Source organism: Biomphalaria glabrata, chromosome 10 (assembly GCF_947242115.1).
Source record: "Biomphalaria glabrata chromosome 10, xgBioGlab47.1, whole genome shotgun sequence".
In the NCBI taxonomy this organism is placed as follows: domain Eukaryota; kingdom Metazoa; phylum Mollusca; class Gastropoda; family Planorbidae; genus Biomphalaria; species Biomphalaria glabrata.
In genome coordinates this window covers 35,039,260-35,054,382 of record NC_074720.1, presented here as the reverse complement: position 1 = coordinate 35,054,382, position 15,123 = coordinate 35,039,260, and the positions used below count along the sequence as shown (strand labels likewise).

The following is a 15,123-nucleotide window of genomic DNA, read 5'->3' as shown; positions in this document are numbered from 1 at the left end:
ACTATAAATAGTACTCACACAATCTATTTATTCTTCAATAACAAACAATTGAGCAAATAAATGTAATGGGAGCGATGGCTTTGCAAAGGTTTTAGAAAGTTTGGATCAATTTAGCTAATAACTTGCTTTTAGTTTGAAACACGACTCTAAATTTTCATTTATTATTTGGCTTCATACTTTTCTTTTAATTATATTCCTGCAAGAGAACGCTTGCTCGCACGAATATGTCGATCCAAAGATAGTCAGCATTCCAAACGCCAACTTCTTCACCACACTTTATAGAAATCTGGAAGATTATTCCATGCACAGAATCAACACGCGGCATTCCTTTTAAAGCTGTCCACTTTTGTTTCGTTACGTACATACATTTCTGGACCTCCAACACTTCCAACTTGCTTTTTAACTCTGCTTTTTAACTCTGCTTTTTAACTCTGTAAATTTTCTACCCCACAAAGCTTTACTTTTTAAATCGAGCAATTGCATTTGATCCATGGATCATTCAATTCCATACACCTTTGTGTAGATTTCGTGACTATTTGTGTTGAGATGCTGTACCAGGAATGCTAGAATGGTTTTGTTGGTTTTGAACTGCTCAAGTCTGTCAAGAAATTCATCTTTGATTATTTTATAACTGTGCTAAAGTATTTCGTGTCAAAAGTTGCACTGATTTTCATAGCGATACTGCTTTAGACATTGAACATGAAGTAACTTACCGCTCTGAATATCTTCTGTAAAAAGAATAAATTTTTCTTCAAAACAAACCAATTCTACTACCAAAACATAGGCTATGTTTTAGATTCAGCTTATTGAACTTCTCTGTTATATCCACCATAAAGTAAACTTTTTGCCACTATTTCCCGTTCTCTAATTCAGGGGGATTTATGCCTTTACCATTTAGTAAGGTATTTATTTCATTCAAGCACAAAGCGAAACGTTTCAACCTTTGGAAAGCCATCGCACTTTATTTTGAAAAAGAAGGTCTCCATTTCATTTAAAAAGTCTTTATACTGACGATGGTAGGATGCTTTTGACAAGATGCTGTTAACAATCTTGATTACCAAATTTATGACCTTAACTATTTCGGTTGGAATTGTTTTAGGCACAAAGCGCTACTTGGTGTATTATGTAGTGAAATGTAAGAATTCCATGGTTTAGTTTGCTTCGAAGAATCAATGTTGTCCTTTTTTTTTTTCTTGTCCTATTTCTGGCTCCATAAGTTGCTTTTGAAATGATTTTATTTAAATCGATCTTATTGTCTTCAAGGTATTCTTGCACGGCGTTCGCTCTATCTTTCCCTTTAGTTTGTAATGAGAATGGTAGTAATCCTAGAAGTAATTCTTTTGGAGCTTGGGAAGATATAATCCTGACAAAAAGGGCACCTTGCACCTTGTGTATATTCCGCAAGACTCATCCACAACAAGTGATAAGACAGAAGAAAGCTGAATATCTTCCACCTGCAAATATGTTACATTTGAAAACATTTTAGCTTTTCTATCTCTCACTGTTTTAGCGAATAGTGGCAAATCTTTTTTTTTTAAGATTTATGGTTTGTTTTTAAAATCACGAAGCAGTTCTTCAGATGCATGCAGGAAGCAGTCTTGACATACCATCTGTAAATGGGTTGCCTTATTGTGCAATTTCTGGTGGTACCGCAAAGTCTACCAGATTAGCGTTACTCATAGATTGCTTCTAACTTTGAGAAGATAATCGCTTCTAACTCATTTACTTGAAACACCACACTATACGTCACAGCCAAAGCGTGTGGTGAAAATGCCAATTTGTCTTGCGTCGAAAGAGAATTAAAACCTGCATAAAAACATCCAACGACTGAGTCATTCGAGAGCTTCCAACGGACTGACGACAGTGACGACTCGTGTCACGGGGAAGGGGTGTGGTGAAAAGCGAGTACAAGAGGCTGAGAAATAGAATCGGTGCCTAATACTAGTTAAACATTTCAGAACAATTTTTTAAAATGTTTCGTTAAAATAATTAATATTTGCGTATGGAACTAAAGAGCCGCAGCTTCACAGCCAAAGAGCCGCATGTGGCTCGCGAGCCGCAGGTTGCCGACCCCGGGTCTAGTGCACTGTCTTTTTTCTCTAACTTTCCCTTGCATCTGAAAAAAAATGTATAGTTATTTCTATAGACATTGAAATTTTTTTATGCTGGAGTTATAATTTCACCATTAAAACTACTATATAAATGGTTTGTCTATTATTGGACTATTGGACTTTGTATTGAAACATTTTACAAAAATAATATTTAAAACTATTTAAATATATTTTTAAGGTAAAAAAGCTAATTGTATGTCTAATACAATATACCAAAAAATTCCGTTTTAACTTTCTTAGGTAGGAGTATATTGTTTTCAATATCATTATTCATGTAAATCAGATAATCCATGTACATATATTATTCAAAAATAAATTAATTCAGTGTTTCTCAAACATTTACAGATGGCCACCCCACCCCCCAACAAAACAAATTATGTTTGCGCCGCCACCCCCCCCCCTCCTTAGCCAGCTGGCGACCGGAATGAGCTTTATAGACTCCCATAGTAGGGTCAGTTTAGGTTTTAAGAATGTAAGGAATAAAAAGAAACCTAAATATATATCATTATAACCCAATTTCCTGTTTTAGAAACAAAAAGTTGATCTTTTAAGTATATAGCATACTAGAAAAGTTCTTATGTGATATATATCCATCAGGTTTTCCGTCCATCCATCAAGACCCCGAGGGAGCTCTGTAATCTCCCTTAGAGGGGGTAGGGGTGGAGCCCCGGCGCCTAGCATTTTCATACATTTTGACTCGGAAATGTTTATTAAGTTTTGAAATGCCTTCTTCAAAGTGTTTTCAGTCGCTATTGTAACAGACGTATAAGTCGAAAATTGTCTACATTTTAAAGTACGTCTCCGATTGAAAATATTCCAAATTATATTTCATGTTAGTGTCATTTTAACATGGTAATAATATTCAAATATGGAATGATAATTACATTGAAAGTTAAATATACCCCCGTCTTGGTCTTGAAAAATGAATTTACTGGTTTGCTCCTTTAGTTTGCCATGGCGTAGCGTACGCGTGAGAGGACACCGCTGAAATTAATCAATAAAATAATATAGTTAGAGAGACAATTGATGGTGCCCGTGCTTGGACAGTGAAACACAAAGGATTATTAGTAAAATTAAAGATGATCCCAGCCGTAAACTCTACACGGTAAGGTTTGTAAAAAGTTGCATTGAATATCAAACATTTTATTGAGCCAATTATCTCAGTGATCAAACTGATAAGAGCTAGGTGTCTTAACCACAGGCAGTGCCGAGAAGTACTTGAAGATGTTTGGCATCACACAGTATCCCCTGGCTTAGCATGGGCAAGGTATTGAGAAGAATGTTTGATCTCAAGGAAGAAATCGTTGTGCTTGATGGATGACCGCATCTCTAAAGGCGATTCTTTTTTTTTTTTGGAATACGTAAAGAAAGATGGCTTAAAAGAGTGTGTCCAAATGAAGCGCTCTGAAGATCAAATCATTTAGCCCTTACTGGCAAAGAAAAAAGCAGGTATCAGATGGCCACTGAAAGAGACAAATAGCTCTTACGAATTCGCTAGACACATTGTCGATCCAAAGAGGAGCCCTTGGTGAAAAAAAACTGAAATAGATCCCCGGCGACCAACGGATTTCTCTGCATTAGATATGGCAAAATTAGGAGGTCAAGCATATCATGCGCATCTGGAGTTGCTCCTTTGCTTGATGTTGTTCTCTGTGCACCATAATGATTTGTGCGCTAGTCCCTAAGGACGTGCTATGTTGGCGTCATTGGCTCTGTGTATTTTCGCTGGATAGCAGTCCTTTAGATGGAGCTCTGTTGTTGTTTTCTTCCGCAGTGTTGGGTTACTTAGTTTATTTGACTTTCTTCTTCATGTTGTAGCTGTTAAATCGTTGGTAATATAATCTTGTGAATGGCGGTCACAAGGAATGCGTATTTTTCATGTTTAGGGACGCAGGCTTGGGACTCTGCTGCAATCAAGCCTGATCTGTGGGCTCTGTTATGGTATGGACCCTACGTGGCTATCATCCATGGCATCGGGTTGTGGGCTTCGCGAGCTCTGATTGAACTGCGGCACGGAGCTTAAGGTGTGCTATATTTATTTTGAATAATTTGCATAACTTTTACTTGGCCTTGTAAATACTACTGGTGCCTATTCAACATTCATGTTATATTACGTCATTTATTCATTAAACTGTTGTACTTTAATTCTTGTTGTTAACTGATATAGGTTAGCTTATCATTATTACTTGTTTTGTTTAATTATCTACATATTAACTAATAAACTATCAGGGGTGTCCGGGCAGACGAGCCACGGCCAAATTACAACTCCGACAGGAAGTTCATAATCAGCGTAGGGTGGGGAATCCAGTGGATCATATCATACCCATATCATACCCTAGAACAGGGTTCTCAACCTGTGAGTCGCGACACCTTTGGGGATCGAATGACCATTTTCGAGGGGTCGCCTAAGACCATCGGAAAACTTTTTTTTTTTGGGAGGGCCTATTTTTCATCTGAAGTTTATATATATATGAAACGATCGTTAAGTGTCAATAAAATAAAAAGCGGGAATAACAAAGCTAGATCTAAGAACACTGACATATAGCCAGAAGATACAAATGACACTTAAGTGAATGTATCATCATTGAACGTAGACGTGATTTATATTGGTAGTTACTTTTTTTAAAAATTGTTAATCGAAAATATTTGTTGCGGACAACATCTTCGTTGTTGCAGAATACTTTTTCAAAAACCGAAATTACTGTACATCAAATGCGTCGCAACGCCATTGCGAGATGAAACATTTCTATGGAGAACAGCTAATGACGTGATGAAAATTTAACATTAGCTTAATCACATTTACCTAAGCCAATGAACGAAAAAGAATTTTATGGTTGGGGGTCGCCGCCTAGTAGAAAATTGTAATAGGGGGTCGAGGAGTTAAAAAGGTTGAGAACCGCTGCCCTAGATTGACCTTTAAACCCACCTTGAAAATCTTCGAAATGTAAGACAATGCCCTTTTATTAAGTAATAATAATAACAATAGTACTAAAAATAGAAGCAATATTGTACTAAAAAGTTAGTGTGTCTGCTGCTACAGAAAAGGAAAGTATAAGGCAGATGATCATCTATTTCTACGACCGACGGTTAACAAAGGTGTCATGTGGCCAGAACAACGACCAATTGCCATTACTTTCCCCAAGAAATGTCAGATACTCAATAGAGTTGGGTAGACTAAAAGGCATCTTAAAAATCGCGAAGTTCAAAGTCCATGCCTTCCCGATATTTGAGCCCGGAAGCCAGTCTCTTTACCATTCAGCCAGCACACCTCCACTAGTACTGAAATTTCATTAATTGCTCCCACTTCTAAGTACTACGCTGAGTAAACTAAAGCGACGAAGTAACAGATAGCGTATGCATCAAATAATAAATTAGTGAAAGAAATATTTCCGAGTTTGAAACAAATAAAAAAAAAAGATCATTTACTTAATTTTTCCTACATTAGCAGCCGAGGACGATGCAAGAGTGTAGGTCGTGCCTGTAGTGACGAAAGTACCATTGTCGTAATACCAGTCAACAAATGGAGCATCTGTGGAACACTTCAATTCTGCATTCTTTCCCTCCAATACTTCAAAGCTGTATCCATCCGGGAGAATCACTTTTGGTTTGGAATATTTCTCTGCGAAAAGTTTGTTATTTATTTTCAACCCAGCCCCAGATCGTTATGACAAGAAAGTTGATAAGTAAAAAACAAGACCAAAAAATAAAAATAAAAACAAAAACAAGATTACAAAAAAGAATTTGTGTGGACCCAAAAATGGCAATCTGTTTAACTCTTTCTCTCCGTAATTATTTACCACATTCTGGTGGAATCAACGCTGGTATCGTCAGTTAGGAGAGAAGGAGTTAACTAGCAATGTTGGTAAAAAGGCACGTTACAATATTTTTAGTATTAATAAATGAGACAACGAATGACAAACTATCTACAACCATAAATCTCCCTCTTCACGTACAGTAATACTAGAATATATTATAATAATAAACAAAAAAAAAATGAAACATTTGTGAATAAACCTTGAATCATAGTAGAGACTTAAAGCCAGGCTAGCAGATATAGAGTCATATAGTTCTTCTGTCTGAGATTTGATCCATGTTTGGTAATTATTTCTCTTTAAAAATATTTTTGAGTCCTGTTCAAGGCCTCCAACAATCAGAGGCCTTAATAGTTTACGTTTGCCTAATGCTGGCCCTGGATCTATATGTCACAAATGTGACACTTACCAAAGAATGCGAGAGTCAAGGTCATTTATATGGAAATCGGAAACAAATTCTTATCCGCAATTAATCGATTCACAGACCTATATATGTAGAATTTTATGTACGTAAGTCTTTTTCAAGATGTAAGAGAAGTCGCCCCAATTCTTGGAAAATAATCTTTTCTGTCTTAAAAAAGTAATGATCTTTAGTTTTAGAAATAATGCAAAATCATTTCTCGGATTTTCTTTAAAATGGGATATAAATCACAGAACTATATATTCACGCAAAGCAATTTCTTGTTATTTTCAATGAGATAATGTTTCAAAAATCCTAGATAGAAATAATTCATGTCTGTTGATTTTAATCATCTTATGCACATTTAAATAGATTGATTACCTAGATCTTTCTAGATTATGTATCTGAAAATTGCAAAATAATAATTACGAGACGAGAGTAGGCCTACTCTTATTGTTGATGTTCATTTACTAGATCTAGATCTAAACATTAAATTATATTTTACATAGGTTAGGGTGGAAAAAACAACAACTTTACTTCTTATAATTGCTTTATTAAAAAAAAGAGCCTTGTTTCAACTTAAAAAAAAAATTCACGGCATTTTTTGTAGTGTTAAAAGATCTCCATGTCCAGTCTAAATATAATATAATATAATATAATATAATATAATATAATATAATATAATATAATATAATATAATATAATATAATATAATATAATATAATATAATATAATATAATATAATATAATATAATATAGGGTCACGTTATAAAATACAGAAGAGTTACTTACTTCCGCATCCGGTACGGACCGGGACATGACCAGCTTCACAAGAACAAAGGTGCGTGGTTGCACTACATGTTGCTAGAGTGAACATGGAGGCAACACATGTGTTGCTTGTACAGGTAGCCCCAGACACTGAATTAAACACTGAAACAGAAAAAAAGAATGATTGATTTATATTTGATGAAACATTGATGAAACGAGAGAAGGAGAAGGGAAAAGTGAGAGGGGGGGGGAGAGAGAAAGAGAAAGACAATGAGAGAGAGTGGGAGAGATGTGAGAGGGGGAGGGAGTGAGAGAAATGGAGAGAGGTAGAGAGAGGGAGAAAGAGAGAGAAGGAGGGAGGGAAAGAGAGTGGAGGGAGAGAGAGGGGGGGAAAGAGTGACACAGAGAGAGAGAGGGACTGAGAGAGAGGGACTGAGAGAGGAAAGAGAGGAGGGGAGAGAGGAAGGAAAAAGGGAAGAGATAGAGAGAGAAGGTGAGGGTAAGAGGGAGATAGAGAGGGAGGGAGTGAGAGAAATGGAGAGAGAGGGAGAGAGAGGGAGATAGAGAGGGAGGGAGTGAGAGAAATGGAGAGAGAGGTAGAGAGAGGGAGAAAGAGAGAGAAGGACGGAGGGAAAGAGAGTGGAGGGAGAGAGAGGGGGGGAAAGAGTGACACAGAGAGAGAGAGGGACTGAGAGAGAGGGACTGAGAGAGGAAAGAGAGGAGGGGAGAGAGGAAGGAAAAAGGGAAGAGATAGAGAGAGAAGGTGAGGGGAAGAGGGAGATAGAGAGGGAGGGAGTGAGAGAAATGGAGAGAGAGGTAGAGAGAGGGAGATAGAGAGGGAGGGAGTGAGAGAAATGGAGAGAGAGATAGAGAGAGGGAGATAGAGAGGGAGGGAGGGAGAGAGAGATACATTGTTTGAAAAGTGATTATAGACAAACACCAGTATCGCAAGTCGTAATCCATGAACGCGGCGGCGGTAGTTTTGATAGAAAGAATTCAAAGGGGTGATAGGAGCGGATGTACATAGATTATATCAAGCAGAGATGGGCGAACTACGGCAGGCAGGCCAACTCCAGCTGTCGGAAAGGTTGAATCCGGCCAGCCACATGTTTAATTATAATAATTAAAAAGGCTACAAAGCGAGTTAGGTTATCACACAAATTCAGAGGCGGCCCCCGTCGGAACCCTATTTGCAAGGAATATTCAAGACTTGATTTTGTTTTGATTGTCCAAAGAAATTATATTTATAAGATTCATTAGGCGTTGTAAAAATGTTTATTTTTATTTTTTGTTAAATGTTTGACATGTTTCGATGTTCTTTCAAAGTTAAGTAGATAATCGACTTTATAGTCCAAACATCCCGCTGGACAACGGGGGATGGGTTACGAACCTGGGACCATCGAGATGTCCAAAGTCCAGTGCACATACCAAACGACCAGGCAGATTAGATCTACTAGCTAAATTTAAATCTAATCTAGATTTTTTAGACTAGATCTGATCTAGATTTTTTAGACTAGATCTAGATCTATATTCTAATTAAAGACATTATAGATTCTTAATCTAGAATTTCTGGGTCTAGTTTAGAACTATATAGAATAGTTCAAATTTTAGAATTTCAATTCCCCTACTTCAATATTTGGGAAGGAAAATTAAAGATGACAGACAGACAGACAGACACAAAGCAAAAAGCGGCTTTTCTTTTTATGGGAGCCGCGAAAAATGTCCTTTTTTAAATACGAGAAATCGACGAGGTTCTAGTAAACATTTAGGTAGGTGTTGTTTTACTATTACACACCAAGTATCAGAATTTAGAAAAACCCAGGTTCGTTTCTTGTGTAACGCTATTCGCTAACACGTATAGATCTAAATAAATCTCTGTATTGGTATATTTATATCTATATATAAAAATCTAATACAATAGATATATCCTGTATGAATGCGTTGTATTATAGATCTAGAGCTACATATTATAGATGAAATTAGTAGATTTATGTTAATAAATTAAGTGGAATAAATCACTTGTTCTATAACTTTAGAATCTACATATTCTTTTCTCACAGCAAAGCAATGAAACGTACACAAGCCTCGAAGTCGCAAAAAGAACAGGCTCTGTGTATAACGTTCACGCCATTTAAGGTTCTGCTTATACCGTAGTCGTAGTCATGGCATCTCGTGGAGCATGTCATTCGTGAAACATTTAATTAAATAGTAAATTATCTTCGGAATCAATGACATTGTCATACAGTTGACTCCATATGCTAGCACAAAATTGTACAAATACTCCTTCTACCTTAGTGCTATTAGAGCATGGAATGGGTTGCCTGAGCTAGCCAGGAAAACCAGTGACTTGCCAGAATTTAAGTCATTGGTTAATATGCATGACTGATGCATGACGCGTAGGACGTAATCATCTTTTTTTGAAGTAACGTATGTATTATATAAGATAAGATATCTCGATCTACATTTCAGATCGAATCTAAATTAGAAATCTAAATTCTATCTTGAGGCTAGATTGACACTAATCTAGACCTAGATCTATCTGACTAAAGTTTAGGCTATAAATTATTAGTACTAATAAATCTACTAGTTTGATTATTCTATAGGCCTATAGAGTCAATATTTAGATCTAGAAAAATTCTATAGCTAGGCTAGATCGGATTCAATATTGAATATACTTCTACTTAGAGAATATCTAGATCTACTTTTTAACAACAAGATCTAATATACTAATATAGAATACTACACTAAAATCTAGTCTAAAATCAAGGTTAACTTTACGACTCTACATCTAGACTGCCTAGAGTTACAGTAAATTCTAGTTATCTTAGACTCTATTTCTTCTATATTTCTAAGCTAGATCTATATTCTAGTAGTAGATCTATACTGATTCTATAGTTACAATAGTAAGTATTTGATTCTATTTCTTCTATATTTCTAAGCTAGATCTATATTCTAGTAGTAGATCTATACTGATTCTATAGTTACAATAGTAAGTATTTGATTCCAAATCGACTTGAATATATATGATTATAAAGATTACATATTCTAACTAAATTCTACATCTATGACAATGCCCATGGTATGTGTGAGATCAATTTTTCAAAGCATCTATAATTAATGGACTTAATCTAAAACAACTTCAAGTTAATTCATACATTCACATGCGTTTATCTATCTATCTATCTATCTATCTATCTATCTATCTATCTATCTATCTATCTATCTATCTATCTATCTATCTATCTATCTATATATATATATATATATATATATATATATATATATATATATATATATATTATTTATTTATTTATTTATTTATTTATTATAGCAATATTTTGGACCAATGTCTCACAAAGGCTGCTAGGAGAAATCAGGTATAAACATCAAGAGGAAACACGGCCCCTTAAGTCAAGAAAACATTAAGAAACTAGACCAGACACAAAACAGACAGTGAGTTTCATAACAAACGATTATTAACTATTGATTAGAGTAACAACCTTTAAAACACCTTTTTAAACAATCATAAAGATTTTAAAAATCACTACAATTTTTAGCGGCACCCGTAAGGAGAAAAGTCGCTATTAGGTTTTGGAGGGGAGGGGGAGTCGGCCGAGGGGTGGGGGCGATCGCCCCTACTGTCCCCCCCCCCCTGGATCCGCCAGTGAATGAGATATTGTTTAGATTATAACTCAATTCTTTTATATATATATAATTGGCAACAGTGAAGTTCAATTAAACATTCTTAACACTGTAAAGTTTATCATGACAACTTTCAATTAAGTTGGAATCCTTTGAAGAAAAATACAATATTGTGAGTAAAATCAATGACATAATTGTACACTATGAATGTATAAAACACAAAACGTCGATCATGACAATACTCACATGGGGCCATCCCAAAAAGAAAGAGGGCTATAGTTGTCATAGCTCCAGTCCTGCCAGTAGTGATCATCTTGTACATCTCACTGCTTCAACTGAACTTGAAGGACTCTTAATGCTGAAACTAGTCGGCGCGCAATTGTTTTTAGAAGAGTTTATAGTCATGTGACATTAAGGTCGCCATGACAGTCGCCAAGCGACAGGTCTCGTGCCTTATAGCAGACGTTGATTGGTTGTCTAAGTGTAATGATATTTTTTTGTTGTTAAATTTCCTTTACCTGCGTCGTTCTCAATATGGGTTCAATTGTCATTCAATTGTCACATCTGGTCTTCTTAAAGAAAACAATTTCGATTTTAACTAGACTATGTTATTAGAAAATAAACATTGAGATATTCAACTAACATCATAGGCGTAGCCAGGGGGGGGGGTTCGGGTTCAAACCTCCCCCCCCCCGAAATGACGGAATTCAGTGACTGATATTTTTTGCTTTCTATTTCATTATTTTAGGTGAGATATTAATACTAAATCATCACTTACCACAGCACAGTCAAGGGGGTTTTGAGTTAAAACCCTCTACCAGGGGGTTTTGAGTTTCAAAAAACCCTATCAGAGGGTTTTGAGAAAAAATCCCTCTACCAGGGGGTTTTGACCTACCAGGGGTTTTGAGTTTAAAAACCCCTACCAGGGGTTTTGCAGTTAAATCCCCCTCTTCTATAAACAAAACTAAAAAAAAAATGCAAACGACAATCCCAAATTCCTAGAAAACAGTTAAGGAAGATTTTGACTTTAAAACCGCCTCCAAAAATTACGATAAACCCCCTCTCAATATAAAAAAAAGCAAATTACACACTCAAAATTCTATGAGCGTAGCTAAAGGGGTTTTGAGTTTAACCCCTCTCCTTCAGTTGGGGTTTGGAGCTAAAAAGTACCTATTCAATAATAAAAAAAAAGCAAATTACACACTATATAATCTATGAGCGTAGCCAAAGGTGTTTTGAGTTTAAAACCCCCTACCAGCTACCTCTTCAATATTTAAAAAAAAGCAAAATACGCACTCAAAATGCTATGAGCGTAGCCAAAGGGGTTTTGAGTTTAAATACTTCTTCAATATGAAAAAGCAAATTACACACTAAAATTCTTTGAGCGTAGCTAAGCTAATGAGGGGTTTTGAGTTCAAATCCCCCTCCTCCAGATGGTTTTTTTTTTAAATTTAAAACCCCTCCAGATGGTTTTGAGTTTAAAATTACCCTACAGAGCGTTTTGAGTTGAAAACCTCTCTCTTCAATATTATTTTAAAGCAAACTACAGAGACCAAATTCTATGACCGTAGCTAAATGGGGTTTTGAATTAAAAAAAAACAAAAAAACTCCAGAGATTTTTTAGTTTAAAACCCGTCAACAGATGATTTTGATGATAAAACTTTCCTTTTCAATATAAAATCTAAAGCAAACTACAGGCATGTAATTCCAAGAGCGTAGTCGAGAGAGGTTACACATTTCTACCAGTGGCGGGGCTCCATTAATAAAATGCAGTGAATAGTCATCTGCCAATATTGAAAAACATTAAATGTAGCTCAACAAAGATGGCTAAGACAGATTTTAGGAGTCAGTTATAGAGATCGGGTCTAAATCAAAGAAATCCTATGCCGAACTGGACGTCGATCTCTTAGTACGGTTGTGACAGAGCGTCGCATGAGGTTTTGCGGGACATGTTCTCCGACAAAGTAAGAGTTGCGGAAACAGCTTGTCGGAAAATGCACCGAACGGCGCGAGAGGGGTCTAAGTCAGTAAGAATAGCACATTAGGTTTTTTTAAATAAAAATTTTTAACAGCAAGATAATGCAGTGTAGATAACTCAGAATATGCATTTTGTTGGCTTTCAATACCAGAAATAGTGCTCGGCGGCGGGCTTCGCCCCGCGCTGGGGGAGCGCTGCGAGCTCCCCCAGACCCCCTTGCTAGCAAGGGCGGGGAGTCTACAAGTTTTCCACTAATTCCAGGAAGAACCTTTTCTAGGGCACAATAAACGTCTTCCGAAAGGGTCAGAATGTAATAAAGATTATGTACACACACACAAACACACACACATATATATCCTGGCTACGCCCATGATATATATATATATATATATATATATATATATATATATATATATATATATATATATATATATATATAGTTTTACGACTCTTATACTATCCAGGCTCTCTTCAAACTGCACCACACGACACAACGAACTTAAAGAACCTCACAACTCAGGGCTCCAAAGTATCAGTCAGTTTAATTTCAAATACATCGCAATCGGCAACAACATTAACACTGTCTTTACAAAAACATAGTCTCTGCTCCGCACTGACTTCACACACCGTGCTGGTTCTCGCCTCGTCTTGGTCACGTAACGAGGTAACGAAGTCAAGTGATTCTGACATACTCGCTCTTATATAGTGTCTCTACTGTCCTCGAACCTTCTTGACCACTCCTGTTGATCACTTTCGCCGTGACTTGCGTGCGTAATATTTACGACACTGGTCCTTGCCGAACTGGCGTGTACTGTCACTGGTCACGGTTGATCGCTCGACCTGCGTTACACTGTGGCGATTTGGGTAGGCTAAAAAAACAAAGCACTACCTCCATCTGTGTCACCACCAGGTTTACAACAATATATATATATATATATATATACATACTATAAAGTAGAAAGTAAGACGTATACATGTATGTATGTTACAAATAGAAATCAAAACGTTTGACTAGTCTTGATAAAACTTGGCAGAAATGTTCCTTGTGTACTAACTTAGACCGTAGTGTATGTATTGTAGCCCTAAAACAAACATAAGACCCTAAAAAAAAAATAAAGTTGTCCGACTCTATTACAGCTATAGTATTTTATGGATCTAGGCCATGTCTACAATGTTGACATGAGAAAAAATCGAAAGGATTTAGACCTAGATCTAATTTTAAGAAATACACTTTGCGCAGATAGTTTTTTACTTTGACACATGAAAATACAAAAGAAGATCCATTGATTTCATTAAATAATAAAATTAACCTTCAAATTTGTGTTTCAAAAGCATTTTTTACATAAATTAGTTCCTTATATCTGTGACTACAGATTTCCTGACGAACATTATTTCATTAGACAATACCGTAATGTTTCTTTCCATCCCTAGATCTAAAACTCTAATTCATCTCTAAGATGATAAAACTTCTCTTCGCACAGATAGTTTTATACTTTAACACATGAACATACTAAATATAGTCCATTCATTTCATATTTTGATCAAATTAACCTTCAAATTTGGTTTTCTAAAGCATTTTTAATAGACTACATTCATTTACGAAAGCTGCGAAGCCGAGTTGAGATAGGCCTAGATTCATTCATGAATCGCGTACTAAAAATTATTTCGTTTAATTGTTCACTTTAAAATCCCATTCATTTAACAAAGCTATCGCTCTTTTCGTTTTTAATACATATGAATGTATCGGCTTCGGGTAAACCCATTTTCGTAGCGAAAGAGAAAAAAAAAACGTGAAAGGATCATTAGCTAAGTTTAACATACATCTAAATCCAATCCACTACATTAGTAAACACAAACTTAGACCCGCAGGCCGCGGGTAATGCAAGGCTTGTATATATGTATGTATGTATGTATGTATGTATGTGTGTGTGTATGTATGTATGTGTTTGTGTATGTTTATGTGTGTGTGTGTGTGTGTGCGTGCGTGCGTGCTTGCTTTGTATGTTTATGTTATACAGACATCTGTCTGTAGTTCTCACATAACTAACTTCATTATTTATTGAGATGTCTTTATTTTACACCCATGTTCACATCCGAAAAAAAAATTGCAGCTAAAATTGATATCAAATAAACACATTTAAAAAAATTTAAAACAGATGAAAGTAATTTAGATGATAAATTCCTTCTTTTTTCTTTCTATTTATAGTTTTAAACCAACTTGACTAGTGTTTTGTCTAACACGACTTGATCGAAATCTATATGCTCTGTTATAGTTGTTTTTTTTAAATACAATATCTATTTTTATTTATTTATTTAAAAAAATGTAAGCCTGAATGTAGACTTCATTGTAGACATGAATGTTTTCCTCAGCATTGTACTGACTGTGAACATACAAAAGAACAAAGACATGCC

At 35.8% G+C, this 15,123-nt stretch overlaps 1 protein-coding gene across 1 annotated transcript; it reads right to left on the bottom strand.

The window, feature by feature from the left end:
• Positions 1-5,533: 5,533 nt before the first annotated feature.
• Positions 5,534-11,046, bottom strand: LOC106053154 (uncharacterized). The gene is made up of 3 exons (XM_056043215.1): positions 10,980-11,046; positions 7,116-7,253; positions 5,534-5,730 (listed from the first exon to the last, which is right to left on the bottom strand). Exons 1-3 carry the CDS (start codon positions 11,044-11,046, stop codon positions 5,534-5,536), a joined length of 402 nt encoding a protein of 133 aa, XP_055899190.1.
• Positions 11,047-15,123: the final 4,077 nt, after the last annotated feature.

Excerpts from the sequence above, each read along its gene's own strand:
- LOC106053154 (XM_056043215.1), bottom strand. The coding sequence starts at position 11,046 with ATGATCACTACTGGCAGGACTGGAGCTATGACAACTATAGCCCTCTTT. Across the intron at positions 7,254-10,979 it reads TCTTTTTGGGATGGCCCCAT|TGTTTAATTCAGTGTCTGGG; the intron begins GTGAGTATTGTC and ends TTTCTGTTTCAG. Across the intron at positions 5,731-7,115 it reads GGTCCGTACCGGATGCGGAA|AGAAATATTCCAAACCAAAA; the intron begins GTAAGTAACTCT and ends AACTTTTCGCAG.